The 18,922-nt window shown below is 27.8% G+C and overlaps 3 protein-coding genes across 3 annotated transcripts; all 3 read right to left on the bottom strand.

The window, feature by feature from the left end:
• Positions 1–643: 643 nt before the first annotated feature.
• LOC108722165 (odorant receptor 4-like) lies at positions 644–4,408 on the bottom strand. Its single transcript, XM_018447141.1, has 4 exons — positions 4,283–4,408; positions 4,099–4,212; positions 825–980; positions 644–694 (listed from the first exon to the last, which is right to left on the bottom strand). The coding sequence occupies exons 1-4, from the start codon at positions 4,337–4,339 to the stop codon at positions 644–646; spliced, it is 378 nt and encodes a 125-aa protein (XP_018302643.1). The 5' UTR covers positions 4,340–4,408.
• A 7,129-nt stretch (positions 4,409–11,537) lies between these two features.
• Positions 11,538–12,603, bottom strand: LOC108722145 (odorant receptor 4-like). The gene is made up of 4 exons (XM_018447103.1): positions 12,478–12,603; positions 12,284–12,397; positions 11,701–11,856; positions 11,538–11,588 (listed from the first exon to the last, which is right to left on the bottom strand). The coding sequence occupies exons 1-4, from the start codon at positions 12,532–12,534 to the stop codon at positions 11,538–11,540; spliced, it is 378 nt and encodes a 125-aa protein (XP_018302605.1). The 5' UTR covers positions 12,535–12,603.
• A 3,241-nt stretch (positions 12,604–15,844) lies between these two features.
• Positions 15,845–17,212, bottom strand: LOC108722154 (odorant receptor 4-like). Its single transcript, XM_018447115.1, has 4 exons — positions 17,087–17,212; positions 16,893–17,006; positions 16,149–16,304; positions 15,845–15,895 (listed from the first exon to the last, which is right to left on the bottom strand). Exons 1-4 carry the CDS (start codon positions 17,141–17,143, stop codon positions 15,845–15,847), a joined length of 378 nt encoding a protein of 125 aa, XP_018302617.1. The 5' UTR covers positions 17,144–17,212.
• Positions 17,213–18,922: the final 1,710 nt, after the last annotated feature.

The following is an 18,922-nucleotide window of genomic DNA, read 5'->3' as shown; positions in this document are numbered from 1 at the left end:
TCGGTATTTGATTCAATCGACGCAAAGAAAAGATACATTGCTTTTTTTCTATTTCTTTTTTTCTTCTTTCTGACAAGGGAAGTTTCACAACTATCGGGAACCGATTTGATTCTCCATGAAATATATTGTTAAGCACAAAAATCTAAGGGACTTGAAACCGTACATTTTTTTTATTTCATTTTATTTAAAAATTTTTTTCTATCTTTTATACTTCCGATGATATTCGTCTCGAAAGAAAAATACCATCTTTTTTCAAAGGGGTGTTTCATCTCTTAAACATAAGTTAGGGCACGAATAAAAAAATACATGTCCCTTAGATTTTCGTGTTTAACAACATATTTCATGGAGAATCAAATCGGTTCCGGACAGTTGTGAAACTTCCCTTGTGGGTAAGGAAATATTTTATCATGCAAGATTAAACGTAAGGAAAAAACAGATATGAATATTTAGATTTAAATTAAATTAAATATAATTCTATGTTGTATGTACAACCTAAAGATATATAAATTTTAAAACAGCATAAATACTCAACACTATTAATTTATCGAAAGCAATTTAATAATATAATAATTCTCTATATTAACGTGTTATACTAATAATACTAATAACATCACGATTTTAACTAAATCATTATTTGTTGACATCAATACATCGCATGTAAAACAGATACGTATGATGCTGACGCTTTTAAGATCTAAAAGAATTTTATAAGAAAATATTAAGATAAAAAAAAATTTTTTAAATAATTTACTAAGGTATATATATATATTTCTTAGAAATACATAAAATTTTATTTAACTAAAAAATATATCCAATAAACTTACGCTCGTGAAAGTTTCCAAAGATAAATTCGTGATTCTCCCTGCTGTGATCATGACTTGTTTTTGAGATCTCATTATTACGAATATTATAGTTTTCTTTTGATTTGACAGTAAATTGTACCATAGTGATTCATATGCTGCATTGGCGATTGATTTACTCTGAAAATAATAATATAAAGAATAACTAATAATATTGTTAATAATTCTTCCTCATTGAAACAAATATTGTGTAAAAGTCTTCTTTATATAAATATCAAAGTCTCCTTAATTTTTTATTATTGATAAGTAAAAAAAATTTGAAAAAATTTATGTATCAGAAAAATATACCGTTATTATTATAAAAGATAAAGCAATGAAGCTATGTAGCATTGCGTAGCATAAGCGTGCGATCATATGAAGTCAGAAATAACGGAATAGAACAAAAATGACAAATGATAGGGGTTAACCAATCAAAAACATTACATTACGTTGTTTCGTAACTGGATTACATGAGAAATGTATTTACGAAACGGAAAGACCTTAATGGCGTTCAATAGGATGTTACATCAATCCGTCGGCATAGAATTAATTACAGTATATCTACAAAATATTAAATATTTTAACAATATTTATGTATTACTAAGAACAATTAAATTTTGGTCATTGTGATTGATTCTTAAAATAGTATAAAATTATGGATCATCCTTGCAATGCGAACATAGATGTTAATTTAATATTTATGAACAACGAAGAAAATATTTTTATATCAGGTTAAATAAATATTTATTATTAATAAATTTCATAAATGTTTTATTAATAAATATAATTATTGCAGAAAATGAGAAAATATTAATTATGGTAAAGGATAACTGGATGAAGATTTGATAGCAGTGGTAAAAAGCAGATCTGCACTTTATGATTATATTAACATTGCTAAATACCTAATGTTTTGTGTAGATATATTGTAATTACTACTTTATCGTGTTGAGTGATCGATTTGACATCTTACACAAAACAAAATGTTACAGTCGTCACAATCTGAAATAATGATAATTTTCGCTCATCAATACATTTGTGATAACCGTAAGATGGACATAGACAATTGTTTTATAGTTCTTGTAACTAACATATGTATTGAGATGGACAATTTTTGGTCATAGCAACTGTAGCCATTCTTTCCTTCGAAGCTATGTATTTCGCATTCTATTCCATAAATATATTTTTCATGTAAAATTCAGCTATGGAAAAACAATGTACCAAAGTTGTTCTGATAAGTTAATCATTTGTCTCCTCCGTTTTCATTTCTTTCTGCTTTTTCTGATTGCATGTAACCGAAATCTAAAACTTTTAGACTAAAATTAATAATACTAATATACTTCATAAAAAATGTTTGTAATATTTTTGTCTTTAAAATAAAAGAAACCTTATACACGAAATAAATGCAATAGTTAGTTCATAATCATAGTATTAGGTTAATGTTTGTATTATTTTATATTTATAAAATACACTTATTATTATTATGAAAGGAGTAAAAATTCAAATTCTAAATTAAATTATATGTCCATATAACGAGACTTATGCAAGTGCGGTCTGCATCATATAATGTTCTGTATGTGGAATGTGTACTTTTTTTTAAAAATTGATAGATTTGCTAGCTCGAAGAAAAATATAAATATATGCGAAGAAGAAGTTCATCCAAGCACGGAACGAAGCAATAATTAAATTTCTCAAGAAAGGAATAAAACCATCGGAAATATTTCAAAACTGAGGATATCTCGTACTGATCAGCACGAACAGGCTCATCAATTCGGTTAGCATTCTCTGCCATCGTCGATGTTCTTCAGGTGGTTCATTCTGTGTTGTGGATCTCCTTTGGAAGCCTTACTTCATTTATACATTTATGCTTGTTTCCTACAACATTTCCTCGTCATACGCTTTTACTTTCGTACATATTTCCGAGAATTTACTTCTTCTTGGATGAGAAATTTAATTTTTATGTGTCGTTCCACGCCACATACCTCATGTAGTATTCAATAATACACTGAAAAAAAAGATTGGGGGCTGCTGCAGCAAATTAGATGGTAAAATATGGTATAGCATTTTTAACTGGTTGCATCAGTCAATTTTTGGTTGTGTTAGCCTATCGAAATCCTATACTGACATTGCGGATAGACTAACGCAACCAAAAATTGGCTGCCGCAACCAAAAATTGGCTGCTGCAACCAATTAAAAATGCTATGCCATATTTTATCATCTAATTTGCTGCAGTAGCCAATCTTTTTTTCAGTGTATTATAATGACGTTACAATATTACAGTAATGTTACAACTTACAATGTAATATTACAAATATGCTACTGAGATGTTGTATTGTAAAATATTACAATATATTGCAGTAACTTTACTAACGCATTACAATATGTGGTATATCACTCTGAAATATCATTCAAATATTATAATGTCTTATTATGATCGGCACCGCGGCACTGCCGATAGATGGAGGCGAAGGAGTTCGATTTTTCTAACCAGACAGGATAGAATAAAAAGTGCAACGTTATATGATTTTTTATTGATTTTCGGTTGATTTCACCCAAAATGATTTTTTGAAAACAACCTTAAAACTGTTGAATGTAACATTCCGATATACACTATCAATATGAAAAATGTATACTATAGACTTTTAATTATATTGATGTATACTGGAACAGTTGCCTTACATTCATCACTGAACCTTTTTTGAGGATTCGTTTCCAAAAAATCATTTTATGCTAACTTAATAAGATGTATTTTGATATATGCTATAACATTTATTATTCAATATAAAAATTATGTTAGAGGTACATGGCATTTTTTAGGCGTTAATATTACTATAAGATATTATCACAGTATTGCAGAAATATTTCTGCGATAAATTTTCGCTATACTTAATATTGCAACAATACTTATATCCAACATTATTGATATATTACCATGTAATATTACAACATTTTTTTAAATATTACATTGGTACATTATTACAAGAAGTTGAACGAAGTTCTTCGCTCACATATCTGTCGCTTCTGTCGAAGCTTCGCACTAGTAACCCCACTAATTTTTTCAAAAAAGTACATACATTCCAAAACATAACGTAATATATACCGTATTCAGGCTCGCTTCGTTAAGTATACAATTTAAATTTAAATTTAATTTTTTAAATTAAGATACGCCTCTCGCATACATGTTTTTATTTAATAAATATTTATGTATAATCATGTTAAATTATAATATGTACTTGCAGATAATTTCCAGATACATACTAACCTTGAAATTCAGATATTCTCCTGCAAAACATAAGATGAAAACTTCCGCTATCACAGCAAGATAAGTGAAAATAGTTTTTATTATTGTAATGACACCAGTCTCAACATAAAGTGACTATTTCGGTAAACAATAACAAATAAATTAACTATAATATTAATCATAAGACATTTAACGCAGTACTCACAATTACGATAATAAATCCTAGACTGCATATGATAAAAGTATTCCAGATAACTTGCATTAATGCAATAAAAGAGAAAAGTTTCTCAATTTTGTCAGAAAACAAAAAAATTCTGTTGTGTCTTTCAATCAGTATAGGTAATGTAGATGTAGAAGTTTCATGAGGAAGAATGTTTGCAGAAATAGTTTTAAATTCTTGACATAATATATCAATTTGTCCACTTACGTGAAATACCTACAAGTATACGTAGACATACTTAAATTTCTCTACATGTTCTAACTATTAGAAGTACTTATGTAAAGTTACTCGGTGTACAGAAAAACAGAATTTAAAATAATAAGCAGATTGCTTATAAGTAGTATTCAATTAATTAATTCAATTAATTAATTATTACATTTATTTAACATTGATATAAAATCTTAATTATATCAATTAAGTTTGTATAACGTAATCTATATAACGAGTATTCTAATTTGTATATATAACTAAATCTTATCAAGAAAAATTAATTTCAATAATTAAATCTTATTCTTTATGTCAATACTGATCACAAATCACTAAACAACTTTTTTTTAAATAAAAATAATATTTATAAGATGAAACTTACTAGAGTAGAAATTAATGCGTTTAGAATAGAGAGCGTGCACGAATTTAACATCACATGTAGAAATAGAATTACGACCAACAGCTCAAAAATTGGTGATTGTTGAGTATCAAAAGGAAATTGTACCTTGATGGGTAACTGTCGCAAGGTATCATTATTATAATCTCCAAACAAATATATAAAACGAGTTGCGTAACCGCTCAAGAGATAAGACACCGAAGCAATTGTATTAATACTAAACATAATATTAGAACAAAAATGCGATGTATTGGCTTTGATCGTCATCACATACAAATGTTGTTCAATATTGACGCATTCTCGCCAGTCTTTATCCATAGCGGTTAGAAGCTGATGAATGACTCTGTATAATGTGTTATTCTAATTGGACCGATTATAAGACACGCTCGTTTATATAAAATCAAACCGATAATATATATGTATAATTAGAAATTAATGTATACATAAAAATAACATATTCGATTTAAATGAATATTTACTATAACAATAATGATATATATTTAAATTTTGAGTTAATAAAAATATTATATGATTTAAGAAATTAAAAATCAAGTTATTAAATTTATTTAATTCAAACGAATTTTTTGTGAATGTAGTAATAACTAATAGTTTTATGTCTCAAACTAAACGGAAGAAGTTAATGTTTCCAGTGACACATCTTACCGACGATGTATCCAAAGACTGGTAACTTTAAGAATTGTTAAGCTGTAATCTAAAGCCGCGGGTAAGCTATCGACGAGATTCGAAAGCTCGCTGATCTTGAAGTGCTCGAATACGTATCGATATTGGAAGTACTGTACAATCAGTATACTAAATATATAAATTAGCCAATATGGGATGGAATGCGACTCGCCCGGCCACACACCAAACACTTGAAGACCGATCTTCAGCACTGGACTGACAGTACTCGTAACTATCATTCGTAATCAGTATTAAGAATACGAGGAAATAAAGATCAGTGTCAGCACATTTGTCCGACACTCTAGTTTAAAAAAGAACTGAAAAAGCATTGACAATTTCTTCAATTGCAACCCTACGCAGTTCATCCCCACTCGCGTAAATATGGATCAATCGCCATTATGTATTGCGTACAACAGCAAATCAAGATAGAGAGTCATTATTTGTATGGACATCTTATAATTTTCTGTTGATAGTCTAAGAACGTAGTTTAATATCCATAAAGAAACAAAGACGTTGGATGTAATCGTTAAATGTGCAACTCGATGCGTATAATTATTAGTTCCTTTTTTTACAATCTTATATCTTAGCAACACGATTTTATCGAAAAATAAATGTCCATTACTACGTACGTACGTAGCAAAAATTAAACTTATAGCAAAACGACAGTAATTATATGTTCCGTATTCTAAGCGAATGGAACTAAGTTATGTTCGTACAGTTCATTTCTGGTCTTTAAAAAAATAATGTTAGGGGAGAACAACAGGATAGGGGCGATATAACGAGTAATATCCCTCAATGATTTTAGGAAACATGTTATTATGCATCCTCCCTTGAGGAAGATATCTCAGAACTGAAAATTATTTAATTGGAGACGTTCATTTAGTTTCAAATATGCCTATATGTACTGAATACACGATTTTCTAATAAAGGGCTAATATCCGAGAACATCCAACGGTTTCCGTGGGAATATTCTTTTAAATAAAAATACAGACTGTAACATAATGATAATAATATAAATTAGCAATAATTATTCGCTTTTATATTGACTGTTTCATATTAAAGGTAATTATTAATTTAAGTAATTAATTCACTAATAAATTAATAAATAACAGAAAATATCTAATAATAACAATTTAAATCTAAATTAATTTCATTATTATTCGAACAAATGTCTATTGCAGTTTAATTTAAGTTAACATAAAGCATTCATAAAAGATGTCCAGAATGACGTCCAAATATTTCGTGCGCTAGCGGACTAAATTGAGTCGAAAAATCCTCTACCATTTGGAATTTTCGTAATAGCTAACAAGATATTACTTACTAAAAATCGCCGAATAATTTTTAATAATTTTTTACTCAAGTACTATCAATTTTATAGAAAAATAGCAAGAGAAAAAAATTATTTATTTTCTTCTTATAGAGCTCTAAGAATTTTTTCAGAATTTTTTATCAACTTTTTAGTACTGTATTTTCTTTTTGCCAACATGAGAAAATGCTATACTAAAAAAAAATTCTGAAAAAATTCTCAGAATTCTATGAGAAAAAAATAAACAATTTTTATCTCTTGCTGTTTTTCTATAAAGTTAATTTTCTATAAAGCTAATTTTCTATATAGTAGGTTGAGTAGGGGACCTACTTATCTCTTAAAAATTAAATGTCCAAAAATTTTTTAAATTATATTTGTAAACATTTAGAATGACGTATCTATTATTTTTCTTATAGTGACAGCTAGTTGCTTCTGTGACCTCATTATTATCAGTATTAACTTTTACTTTAACATGACGACATATCGTACCATAGCAATTCGTATGTTGCACAACAATTAATTGACCCTAAAAGCAAATATTTAAATGCAACGACTTTTTACATTATCATATACCGTGTGTTTCATTTTAATTGCCCCAGGTAAATATCTCGAAAAATATGGAAGATACGAAAAAATGTTTCAGACAAAAGTATGGTTTTAAGGGGGACATAAGACAGTGTCATTAATTTGACCTTGAATGATTGTTTGAAAGTCACTTAAAGGTCACTTTTAATTTCTTAAATGAAATCCCCTATTTTTCATTACATTTTCTTATAGCTTATCTCAAGAGCTTTCCAAAACACTATAATAAAATTACTTTTCATTGAGTACTTTTCGAGTTACAAGGGCTCGAAAGTTACAGTACCGCCGGTATTAGCATTACACAAGGTGTCCTACCGACAGCAAAAAACCTTTTGAATGTTGTTCGGGATCATATCCTGGATTCGATGAACAATAAAACAAAAAATAAATGATGTATAGGATACTAATCAATGCATATTTATTATACAATTTACAATTATGATGAAAAATCCTAGACCAAAAATCCTATTTAAAAAATAACTAACGTATTATAAATAACTTTCATTAACGCAATAAAGAAAAATAGTTTCTCCATTTTCTCGAAAAATGAAATAATTCTATGGTGTCTCTCGATTAACATTTCAAATAAGGACACACTGGATTCATGAAGAAAAGCATTTTTTTAAAGATATTTCCAAATTAATAACACATCATATCAATTTGTCTGCTTACATGAATCCTAAAATATATACTTACATTTTTCAAAAATCGTAATTATTTGAGAATGTTATCATTGTAAGCAGTGTTTTGAATATAATAAATTATGATAACGTATATATTTTTATTGAATATATTCAATTATTTGAATTTTTTCTTACGCAAGCGTTAATTATATTATGAAACTTCTTACGTAGAAATGTAATAAATTATATATAATAAAATTACATTGCAAATTATTTAAATGAAAAATTTTAATTTGTTAGTATTTCATAATTATTATATAATCTTGCGTTACAAATTGCTCTGTTACATAAAATTTACTAAACATCAATTAACAGTAATAACATTAATGTCACATAAATTTCACATTCAACAATATAAACGTAATGCTGTACCATGTATTATACACAGGAAATGGAAAGTGCTTTTTAAAAATAACACAGCGGACGGGTGTCTAATCTCACTCCTCTAGGGGCTTTTTAATCGCAAACGCTATGAGTGGCTTGTGTTCAATCGAACCGTGTCCGACCGTGTGCAAAGTAACGATAAAAGTAACTATAAAATTAGTTACCGTTATAAAAAAAAATATAATTACGTTACCGTTACAGTTATCAAAAACAAATACCACAGTTAGTAGTAAAGTTACCAATACAGTAACTTCATTGCAAGTAACGAGTTACTTCCATTTCCTAGTTGTACATAACAGTTACACTGCTGAATGTGAAATTATAACATTGGTATTTACTAGGAAATTAGTAATAAAATAAAAATATAAATTTGATGAAATGTAAGAGTTACCAAAGTAAGAATTAATCCATTTAGAATACAACGCACGAACATGTAACAATACATGTAAAAATATTGTTGCAACGAGAAATTCAAACATCGTTGTCAAACATTGATTGTTGAGTTTCAAAGGAAAGTTGTATCTTTATAGGAAGCTGTTGTAAAGTTATGGTGTAATCATCAGTTAAAAATATAAAATGGTTTACGTAATCACCTAAATAAATAAATTACTGAACTTGCTGTAATAACACTCAATAAAGTTAAAGCGTTAGAAATAAAATGCGATATTAGCTTTAATTGTCATCATATACAAATGCTGATTGATGTTGATGCATTTGTGCCAGTCATTATCCATAGTAGCCAGAAGTTTATGAAAAACTTTGTAATCTGTTAGCACAATTTGTCAGGTAATAAATGAAAAAACATTTCATGCCAAACCAATACACTGGTACAAGTGACTTAAATGTGAAATTAATGCACTTTTCATCAGAAAAAATCTGGTCATTATTATAAACTTATAAATTCTAGTTTTTCGCAATCTACACATAAATTCAACAATTTTAAATAAAGTTAATATTACATATGCTACGTGATATCTTACCGACAATATGTAGGTATATCTATAGATTGGCCAATCTGTCAAACTGTAATCTAAAGTTAAAGACAAATCATCGATAAGATTCGAAAGCTCGCTGATCTTGAAGTGCTTAAGTATGTGTAAGTAATGAAAATACTCTACAATCAGTATACTCAACATGAAAATCAGTCAATGAAAGGTGGAATGATACATCCGGCCATACACCAAGTAACCGAAGGTCGATTTTCGGAGCCAGACTGACGGTACTTTGGCTATCATTCGTTAATAAATAGAAGAAAGCGAGGATGGAGATTAGCACATTTGTTCACTGTGACTATGAGACAGAACTGATATGATACTAATAGTTTTTCCAAAAGGGTCCCCATGCGCACGCAGTATACCCTCACTCATATGAATATGAATCAATTGCTATTATACATTGTGTGTGTTACATCAATTCGAAGAAGTAATTTATGAGATTATCTTATACGCACATTTTATATTCCTCTGACAGTCTCATAATATGTACCTTGACCATGAAATAATAAGAAATGCATTGAATTATTTTTCCTACTGATACGATGTCATCAACAAAAAAAATGAATGTGCATCATTTTCTAAATATTGCCATTACTGTTGAACATAGGACAATTGAAAGTTCATAATTACATCTTAGGTTTTCTCAATGATGGAAATTAATTGTATTCGTGGCATTGATCATGAATTTTTAAAGAAACAAGAGAGAAAAAGTCGTTATATATTCCCCTGATGTATTAAACTGTAACATCATAACAATGGATATAATTCCTTCTAATAACGTAAATATTGAACTTTTTTAGAATACATTTACAAAGGAAGCTGAAAAAATTTATAATAAACTAGATATATTATATTGTAGAAGTACGATTTTACAAACACAAACGAATAGATATGTCAATATAAACTGAACATGCTCAGACCTATTAGAATAAAGTTTCGATATTTGATACCATCGACATAATAAAGAGCTTTTAACATTGCGTTTTTCTATTTCTCTTTCATTCCTAAATACACTTTATTACACAAAATTGTCAATTTAAAATGACGATATTATAGACTTCAAGCGCTTCTCAATTAAACAATTCTTATAACTGTTTATTTGTCTAGGACAGTTTAGATATCTGTGTATATGTTTATTATAGTTATTTATTATAATTCCAATTGCAATTGTAATTAAAATTATTTATTTGATGTGGCGTTTTTAAGTATATATTTTCATTTCTTGTACTGTGAATTATATATGTAGAAGGTCAAAATTCAAACAGCCATAACGTGAAAATAAGTCACATGATCACAAAATAAAATTTATCTGGAGACTTATAAATTGTGCTTTTAGATGTTGACGACTTCATTAAGAAACAAGTTTTTTGCGGAAAAAAATATTAAAATGCCCAAAAATATCAAGTTTGAACAATTACATCCCAGTTTACTTAAAATCTTAACGTACTACACAAATTCTGCTAACGATATTATATTCGGAGCGAAAAAATTTTTCGAATATGTATCGACTTTAAAGAAAAATAGTGTTAAAATATCTGTGTTATATTTTGAAACTTCTTATGTAGAAGTCTGTCAATTCGTATACAACAAAATACTGGAAATTATTTAACTTGAATTTTAATGTAACAGTATTCATATAATTATGTAATTCTGTATCACAAATTATTATATTACCTCAAATTAATAAAAAATGTGTTAAATATAAGAATTACGAAAGCAAAAATAAGTCCATTTAAAATACTGAAGTGTACAGACATGTAACGTCACATATAAACAAATATTGTTACAGCAAGAAGCTCAAATATCGGCAATTGTTGAGTTTCAAAGGAAAATGTATCCTTATTATAGAAAACTACTCTAATATTGTGTTGTAATATTCGGTTAGAAATATAAAACGAATTATGTAGTTTCCAAAGATGAAAAATAATTATTAATAATAATTTCTTTATATTAGCATCATTTATGCTAATAATACAACAATTTCTTCAAATTTATCTTAATAATATCAATACATCGCATGTAAGACAGATACGTACGATGCTGATGCTTTTATTATCTAGAAAGAATTTAGGAAATTAATTTTCAAACATATGTAAGCGCATATACGTTTATTGTGTAAATGTTAAAATTTTTATTTAATCGTTTAAAATGTTATTCCGAAATCTTACACTCGTAAAGGTTTCCAAAGATAAATTTGTAATTTTTCCAGCCGTGATTACAAGTTGCTTTTGAGATCTCAATATTATAAATGATATAATCTTTTTTTTATTTGACGATAAATTATACCAAAGTGATTCATATGCTGCATCGGCAATTGATTTACTCTGAAAATAATGGAAAAAGTATAAATGATTACAAATCGACATTTCTCATATTTTATTATATAGAAGTATTCCTTGTATAAATAATATCAAGGAACTATTTTTACACTTTTAATTCTAATTTTTTTATTATTGCACAAAAATGAAAAAAAAAACTAAAATTAAAATGATATACATTTTTAATTGCTTTCTAAAGCAATTAAAAATAACAATATATGTATATTATAAAGAGATTCACTTGTATATATATATATCTTTCTGTTTTTAAAAAAGAAGAAACCTTATACATAATAAATGACTAATTAATTAGCATTACTGTTAGCATTAATGTTAGCATTAATGTTTTTATCATATAGGTAAATATTTTACCATAATCATATTGCATTAATATGAAGTACTCGCAGTTAACAATTTCCAAATACTTACTAACCTTAAGATTAAGATATTCTCCAGCAAAACATAAAATAAAAATTTCCACTATGATAGCAAGATAAGCAAAAATAGATTTCAATATTGTTGTGACACCAGTCTCAATGTAAAACGACTATATTGATAAATAATAAGACCATCAAATATGTACATTAATTGCAATATTAATCACAATAAATTTATTGCTGTACTCACAATTATGATAATAAATACCAAACCGCAAATAACTAAAGTGTTCCAAATGACTTGCATTAAAGCAATAAAGGAGAAAAGATTTTCAATGTTGTTAGAAAACCAGAAAACTCTGTTGTGTCTCTGAATCAATATACCTAACATAGATGTAGAAATTTCATAAGAAAGAGTTTTTGCAGAAATAGTTTTGAATTCTTGACACAGTATATCGATTTGTCCACTTACGTGAAGTACCTAAAATGTTAAAATTTCTGAAAAGATTCCAAGTATTAAAAATATTACATAAGTGTATACAGAAATGTTCGGTATAAAGAAAAAAATCGAATGTAAAACGTGCTAAGCTCATAAATAATATTTAAACAACTAATAACAATAATTATTAAAAGTTGTCTGCGTTATGAAATCTTATTATATTATCAAATTGTGTATACATGACGTATAATTCGTTTAAAACTAAATATTATCTCAAACAAAAAGTAATTTTGAAATTTTAATTTTATTCTAAAATCAATTCTGACTTCACACATTCCGTTCAACATTTTTTATGAGAAATGAAAAGAATGATTTATAAGATTGCAACTTACTAGAGTAGAAATTAATGCATTTGTAACAGAGAGCATATACGAATTGAACAATATAAGTAGAAATTGAGTTATGGCCAGCAGTTCAAAAATAGGCGATTGTTGAGCTTTCAAGGGAAATTGTACCTTGATAGGAAATTGTCGCAAGGTATTATTGTAATCTCCGGATAGATATACAAAACGAATTCCATAACCGCCCAAAAAGTAAGACACCGCAGCAAGTACATTGATACTGATCATAACATTAGAATAAAAATGCGATATATTAGCTTTGATTGTCATCATATACAAATGCTGATCAGTATCAACGCATTCATGCCAATCATTGTCCATAGCAGCAAGGAGTTGATGAAGGACTCTACAATGTATTACTTTAATTGGACAGACGTTAGGACAGATAAGACATAATAATATGGATATAATATAATCTTTGCGAAACTCTATAAATCGTTACTCAAATTAAGAGATTTGAAACTAGAGAGAACTGAGATATACGTGTATCGTTTGTAAAAAATCTAATCGATAACATTATACATATAAGAAACTAATAATTTTGTATTTTAAACATGTAGAGCGAAATTAGGTAAAGCTAATGTTTGCAGTGACGCCTATCTTACCCACGATGTATCCAAATACTGGTTACTTTAATAATTATTAAGCTGAAAGATAAAGCTGCTGATAAGCTATCAACGAGATTTGAAAGCTCGCTGATCTTGAAGTGTTCGAATACGTATCGATATTGATAATACTGTAAAATCAGTATGCTAAATATATTAATTACTAGCCAATATGAGATGGACATTCCCGGCCACACACCAAGTAATTGAAGACCGATCTTCAGCACCGGACTAACGGTACTTATGGCTGTCATTCATATACGGTATGAAATCGCGAGGAAATAAAGATATTAGCACATTTATGCGACACTTCGATTTGAGAAAGAACTGAAAGAGAGTACTGGTAGTTTCATCAATTGCAATCCCATGCAGTACATCCCCACTCACGTGTAATAGACCAATCGCCACGTATTGTCCAGTATAGCAAATCGAGATAGAGCTTATTATTTATACAGATATCTTATAATCTCTGATGACAGTTCAACAATGTAATGCCTGCAAAGTAACGAAGTAAAAAATCAAACTTATACACTTTAAATGAACAACTTGATACGTAATTATTAACGTTCCTTTTTTTATGAGCGTGTCTCTTAGCAACGCGATACCAATGAAAAGAAACAATACATCCAGTACGTTCTGTACATTGTAAAAATCGTTAAATACGTAGCAGAACAATTGGTAATTATATATTAGATTCCATTCTACGAGAACGGAACTGCATTATATTCATGCAGTTCTACCTCTGGTTTTTAAAGAGATAATTTGAGGGGAGAAACATATTGTAGATGGGATATAGTGAAGTGTAATTTCCTTTAACGATTTTAGTAATGTTATCATGCACAGAACTCGTTTAAGGAAGAAAAGTAAAAAGTTTTCAATTAGAGTTGTTATATACGTCGAATAGATAGAGTTGTTATATACGTTGAAAAAGTATAATCTATATAGATATATTATATTTATGAATAAAAGATATATGTAGCAAATCGGTTATAAGCAAAATAAAATTATCTCTTAAAAGTTAAATGTTTAAAAAAATGCATTCATGAAAGTTTTAAATGATTGAAAAATATATTGATCATTTTTCTTGCCGTATTTATCAGTAGCCCCTGAGAAATTTCATCATTATGAATATTATAGCTTTAATAATACGAATAACGAAACTAATAGAAGTCAACGTGATAATTAGAACGCAATAATATAATTGAAATTAATTTAATGTTTTATGTGTTTAATTTTATTTATTTGTTATAATTTTATTTTGATTTGATATCGTATCGTATCACAAGAATTCGTACATTATATTGTATCGATTATATAATTTATCCTAAAAACAAATAGTATCAAATGCAAATGGCCTTTTACATAATTACATTTACCTGTTCTAATTATTTGATGAATAGTTTTATTCTTATTACCGATATTAAAAATATAATAAAGATTAAAAATACTAAAAACTGTAAAATGAAGAATAAAAATGCACGTCAAAGAAAAAATAGTGAAGATTTTAATGAAATTTGAAATCTTTATGCTAATAGCTATTTTTAGAATATGAAAATTTACATATTTGTAATGAAATAATTGACGAATATTTTGAGATTTCAGCGATGTGTGTGTTGTTATTATAGAAATGTCAACATCATATTTAATAAATATTAAACATTGTAAAGAATCTTTTTCGATCGAATTAACAGAATTAAGGAATATAATGGTACCAAGCAAATATATATATTTTTATAAATAAAAATTATATGCAATGGAAAAAGCATTGAAAAAGCATTGGAAAAAATCGAGCGTATTATGCTACTACGTGTTATGCTACTGCGTTCAAAGGTTAATAAAAAATAAAAATATATATGTAAAATATTAATGAGTTACTAAAGTGAAAATCAATCCATTTAAAATATACATGTGCAGGCATATAGTCTTAACTTTAAAATATTGTTACAACAAAATACTCATATATCAGCAATTATTGAGTTTCAAAAGGAAATTATATTTTTATAAAAAGAAACTGCTATAAAATAAAATTGTAATCTTTAATTAGAAAAATAAAACAAATTATGCAATCGACTAAGAAGTAAGTACCGAAGTAATTATTATTAACAATATCTCTATATTAATATTTAAAACTAATGACACTGTACGATTTCATTAAATTAATTATCGTTAATATTAATACATTGCATGTAAGACAGATACGTACGATGCTGAAGCTTTTATGACCTAAAAGAAATTTAAAAAATTAATTTACAAACATATGTACGTACAGTGAGGAGCAAAACTGAGGTCCTTCTTTGAAGTAGATAGGTGTAGATAAGTGCGTCTGCACATCTGTGAGTTGTAATATGTGGAATGACGTGCTTATCTACACCTATCTACTCCAAAAAAGGACCTCATTTTTGTTCTTCAGTGTATATATTTTATGGAATGTCAAACGTTTTATTTAACTGTTCAGAAAGATATTCCAAAAACTTACACTCGTAAATGTGGTTAAAGATAAACTTGTGATTCTTCCTGCCGTGAGGATAAGTTGTTTTTGAGATCTCATTATTATGAACGTCAAAATTCTCTTTTGATTTAACGGTAAATCATACCAAAATGATCCGTATGCTGCATCAGCGATTGTTTTACTCTGAAAACAACGCAAAAGATATAAAAGATTATAATATAATATTTCTCATAATTTTTTTTATTAAATAAAATATTGTTCAAAGATTTTATTTATAATAAAAATAACGAAAATTTTTCTAATCTTTTATTGTTATATAAAAATTTTTTTAAATTGAAATAAAATAATTAAATTTATATCGCTTATTGAAAAAATAGTAACAAGTCTATATATTATGAAGTAGTATTATAAGACATTTAAAATATAAAAATAAAATATGATAATATATTATAAAAATTCAGTTACTTTTAGTATTGATGTAGTATTGTCATGACATATTCCCAATATATACCCGATACGTGTCAATGTTTAACTAATGTATTGCCACTAAATTGTGCTATTAAAGTTCTGTTTTCAAAATAAAAGAATTCTAGTATTTGCAATAAGCACATTACTCTTTTCTATTACTTTACATTAGAGAAATGTCTATTTGTTATTATGTTATAAATGTTGTAACATCTTTATTTTATAAGCATTTTGCTTATGTAATATCATATTGCATTAAGTATGATGTATACACTTCCAGTTAATAATTTTCAAATATTTACTAACCTTCAGATTGAGATATTCTCCAGCAAAACATAAGATAAAAACTTCTAATATTATAGCAAGATAAGCAAAAATAGATTTCAATATTGTTGTGACACCAGTCTCAATGTAAAACGACTATATTGATAAATAATAAGACCATCAAATATATACATTAATTGCAATATTAATCACAATAAATTTATTGCTGTACTCACAATTATAATAATAAATCCTAGGCTGCAAATAACTAGAGTATTCCAAATAACTTGCATCAAGGCAATAAAGGAGAAAAGTTTTTCGATGTTGTCAGAAAACCAAAAGACTCTGTTGTGTCTCTCAATCAATATACCTAATGTAGATGTGGAAGTCTTATCAGGAAGAGCTTTCGCAGAAATACTTTTGAATTCTTGACATAATATATCAATTTGTCCACTTACATGAAGCACCTAAAGTATATATGTAAATTTCTGTAAAGTTTCCAAATATGAGAAGTATCATATACATCGTATATTTTTATGAAAAATTGTTCGGTATAAAGACAGTATAAAACGCAGTGCACTTATCAGTAATATCCAATTAACACGTTAAGCGCCGAGATTATTTTATTTATTATTCCATTTACGCCATATTCAACTGTATTTTCTTTTTTCTAATGCTAAAGCTTTTCAATTTTTATTATAGTATAAGGATATTAAATTTTGTGTCGTCGATCATCCGTGACTAATGCGGTTTGAACAGAAAAGTCATTGTTGGTCACTGATGACCGACGCGGCACTTAACAATTATAATTATTAAATTTCTTTGACAGTAACATAAAATCTTATTGTACTAAATTAAATTTGTATAACACGTCATAATCGTATATAAATTTTACATATTACAGCGTATACGGAAAAAACAACTACAGTTGTCATGACCAAAAGTCGCCCATCAATACATTTTTTTGTTATAAGAATTATAGTACGATTAATAATCATAAGATTGGCATAGCTTAACGGTTATATGATTGTAATAATGTCCATCTTACGGTTGTCAACAAATGTATTGATAAACGAAAATTATCGTTATTTCCGGTTGTGACAACCGTAATACTTTTTCTGTATATGTTAAGAATTATAAATATTGTTTTGAGGTGTCAAAGGGTTTACTGGTCGTCGCATCGTGATCTATTACTAATGCCAACGTTTCGTGAACCTTGACGTTCACTTCATCAAGGCGAAGAGCGCGCTGATAAAGTGAATGGCAAGGTTCACGAAACGTTGGCATTAGTAATGGATCACGACACAATAATCCGCACTCTTTGACACCTCTAAAGAAGATATCCATGAAAGCCTCAAAAGTATTTGTTCTGATCTGTCTACTGATATGACGAATAGTTAAATAATTTTTATGAGAAATGAAAACAATAATTTATAAAGTAAAACTTACTAATGTAGAAATTAATGCGTTTAAAACAGAAACTGTGCTCGTATTTAGCAGCACATGTAGAAATAAAATTACGGCCAGCAGCTCAAAAATCGGCGATTGCTGATTTTCAAAAGGAAAATGTACCTTGATAGGAAACTCCCGCAAGGTATTATTGTAATCTTCGATTTCATATACAAAACGAACTACGTAACCGCTTAAAAGATAAAACACCCCGGCAATTGTATAAACACTAATCATAACATTAGAATAAAAATGCGATGTATTGGCTTTGATTGTCATCACATACAAATGTTGATCAGTATCAACGCATTCATGCCAATCATTGTCCATAGCAGCCAAGAGTTGATAAATGACTCTGTAATATATTACTTTAATTGGACAGATATTAAGATAAAGATGATACTCGAAACTCTATAAATCATTAATTGAATTAAGATACGCTTCGTTTATAGAAGATCTAATTAACAACATATGTTACATGAAAAAAAAACTAATATCTAATTTGTATTATTATTATAATTTTGTGTCACAAACGGAGCGAAATTGGATGAAGATAACGCAGCGACACAACATCTTACCGACGATGTATCCAAAGAATAATTACTTTAAAAATTGTCAAGCTG

This window comes from Mycetomoellerius zeteki, unplaced genomic scaffold (assembly GCF_001594055.1).
Source record: "Mycetomoellerius zeteki isolate Tzet28-1 unplaced genomic scaffold, Tzet1.0 scaffold105, whole genome shotgun sequence".
NCBI lineage: Eukaryota > Metazoa > Arthropoda > Insecta > Hymenoptera > Formicidae > Mycetomoellerius > Mycetomoellerius zeteki.
The sequence above is the reverse complement of the archived record's forward strand: the minus strand, read 5'-3'. Positions and strand labels throughout refer to the sequence as shown.

Excerpts from the sequence above, each read along its gene's own strand:
- LOC108722165 (XM_018447141.1), bottom strand. The coding sequence starts at position 4,339 with ATGCAAGTTATCTGGAATACTTTTATCATATGCAGTCTAGGATTTATT. Across the intron at positions 4,213-4,282 it reads TAGGATTTATTATCGTAATT|TCACTTTATGTTGAGACTGG; the intron begins GTGAGTACTGCG and ends TTACCGAAATAG. Across the intron at positions 695-824 it reads CTTTGGAAACTTTCACGAGC|ATCTTAAAAGCGTCAGCATC; the intron begins GTAAGTTTATTG and ends AAATTCTTTTAG.
- LOC108722145 (XM_018447103.1), bottom strand. The coding sequence starts at position 12,534 with ATGCAAGTCATTTGGAACACTTTAGTTATTTGCGGTTTGGTATTTATT. Across the intron at positions 11,857-12,283 it reads GAGAATATCTTAATCTTAAG|AGTAAATCAATTGCCGATGC; the intron begins GTTAGTAAGTAT and ends CATTATTTTCAG. Across the intron at positions 11,589-11,700 it reads CTTTGGAAACCTTTACGAGT|ATAATAAAAGCATCAGCATC; the intron begins GTAAGATTTCGG and ends AATTCTTTCTAG.
- LOC108722154 (XM_018447115.1), bottom strand. The coding sequence starts at position 17,143 with ATGCAAGTTATTTGGAATACTCTAGTTATTTGCAGCCTAGGATTTATT. Across the intron at positions 17,007-17,086 it reads TAGGATTTATTATTATAATT|TCGTTTTACATTGAGACTGG; the intron begins GTGAGTACAGCA and ends TTATCAATATAG. Across the intron at positions 16,305-16,892 it reads GAGAATATCTCAATCTGAAG|AGTAAAACAATCGCTGATGC; the intron begins GTTAGTAAATAT and ends CGTTGTTTTCAG.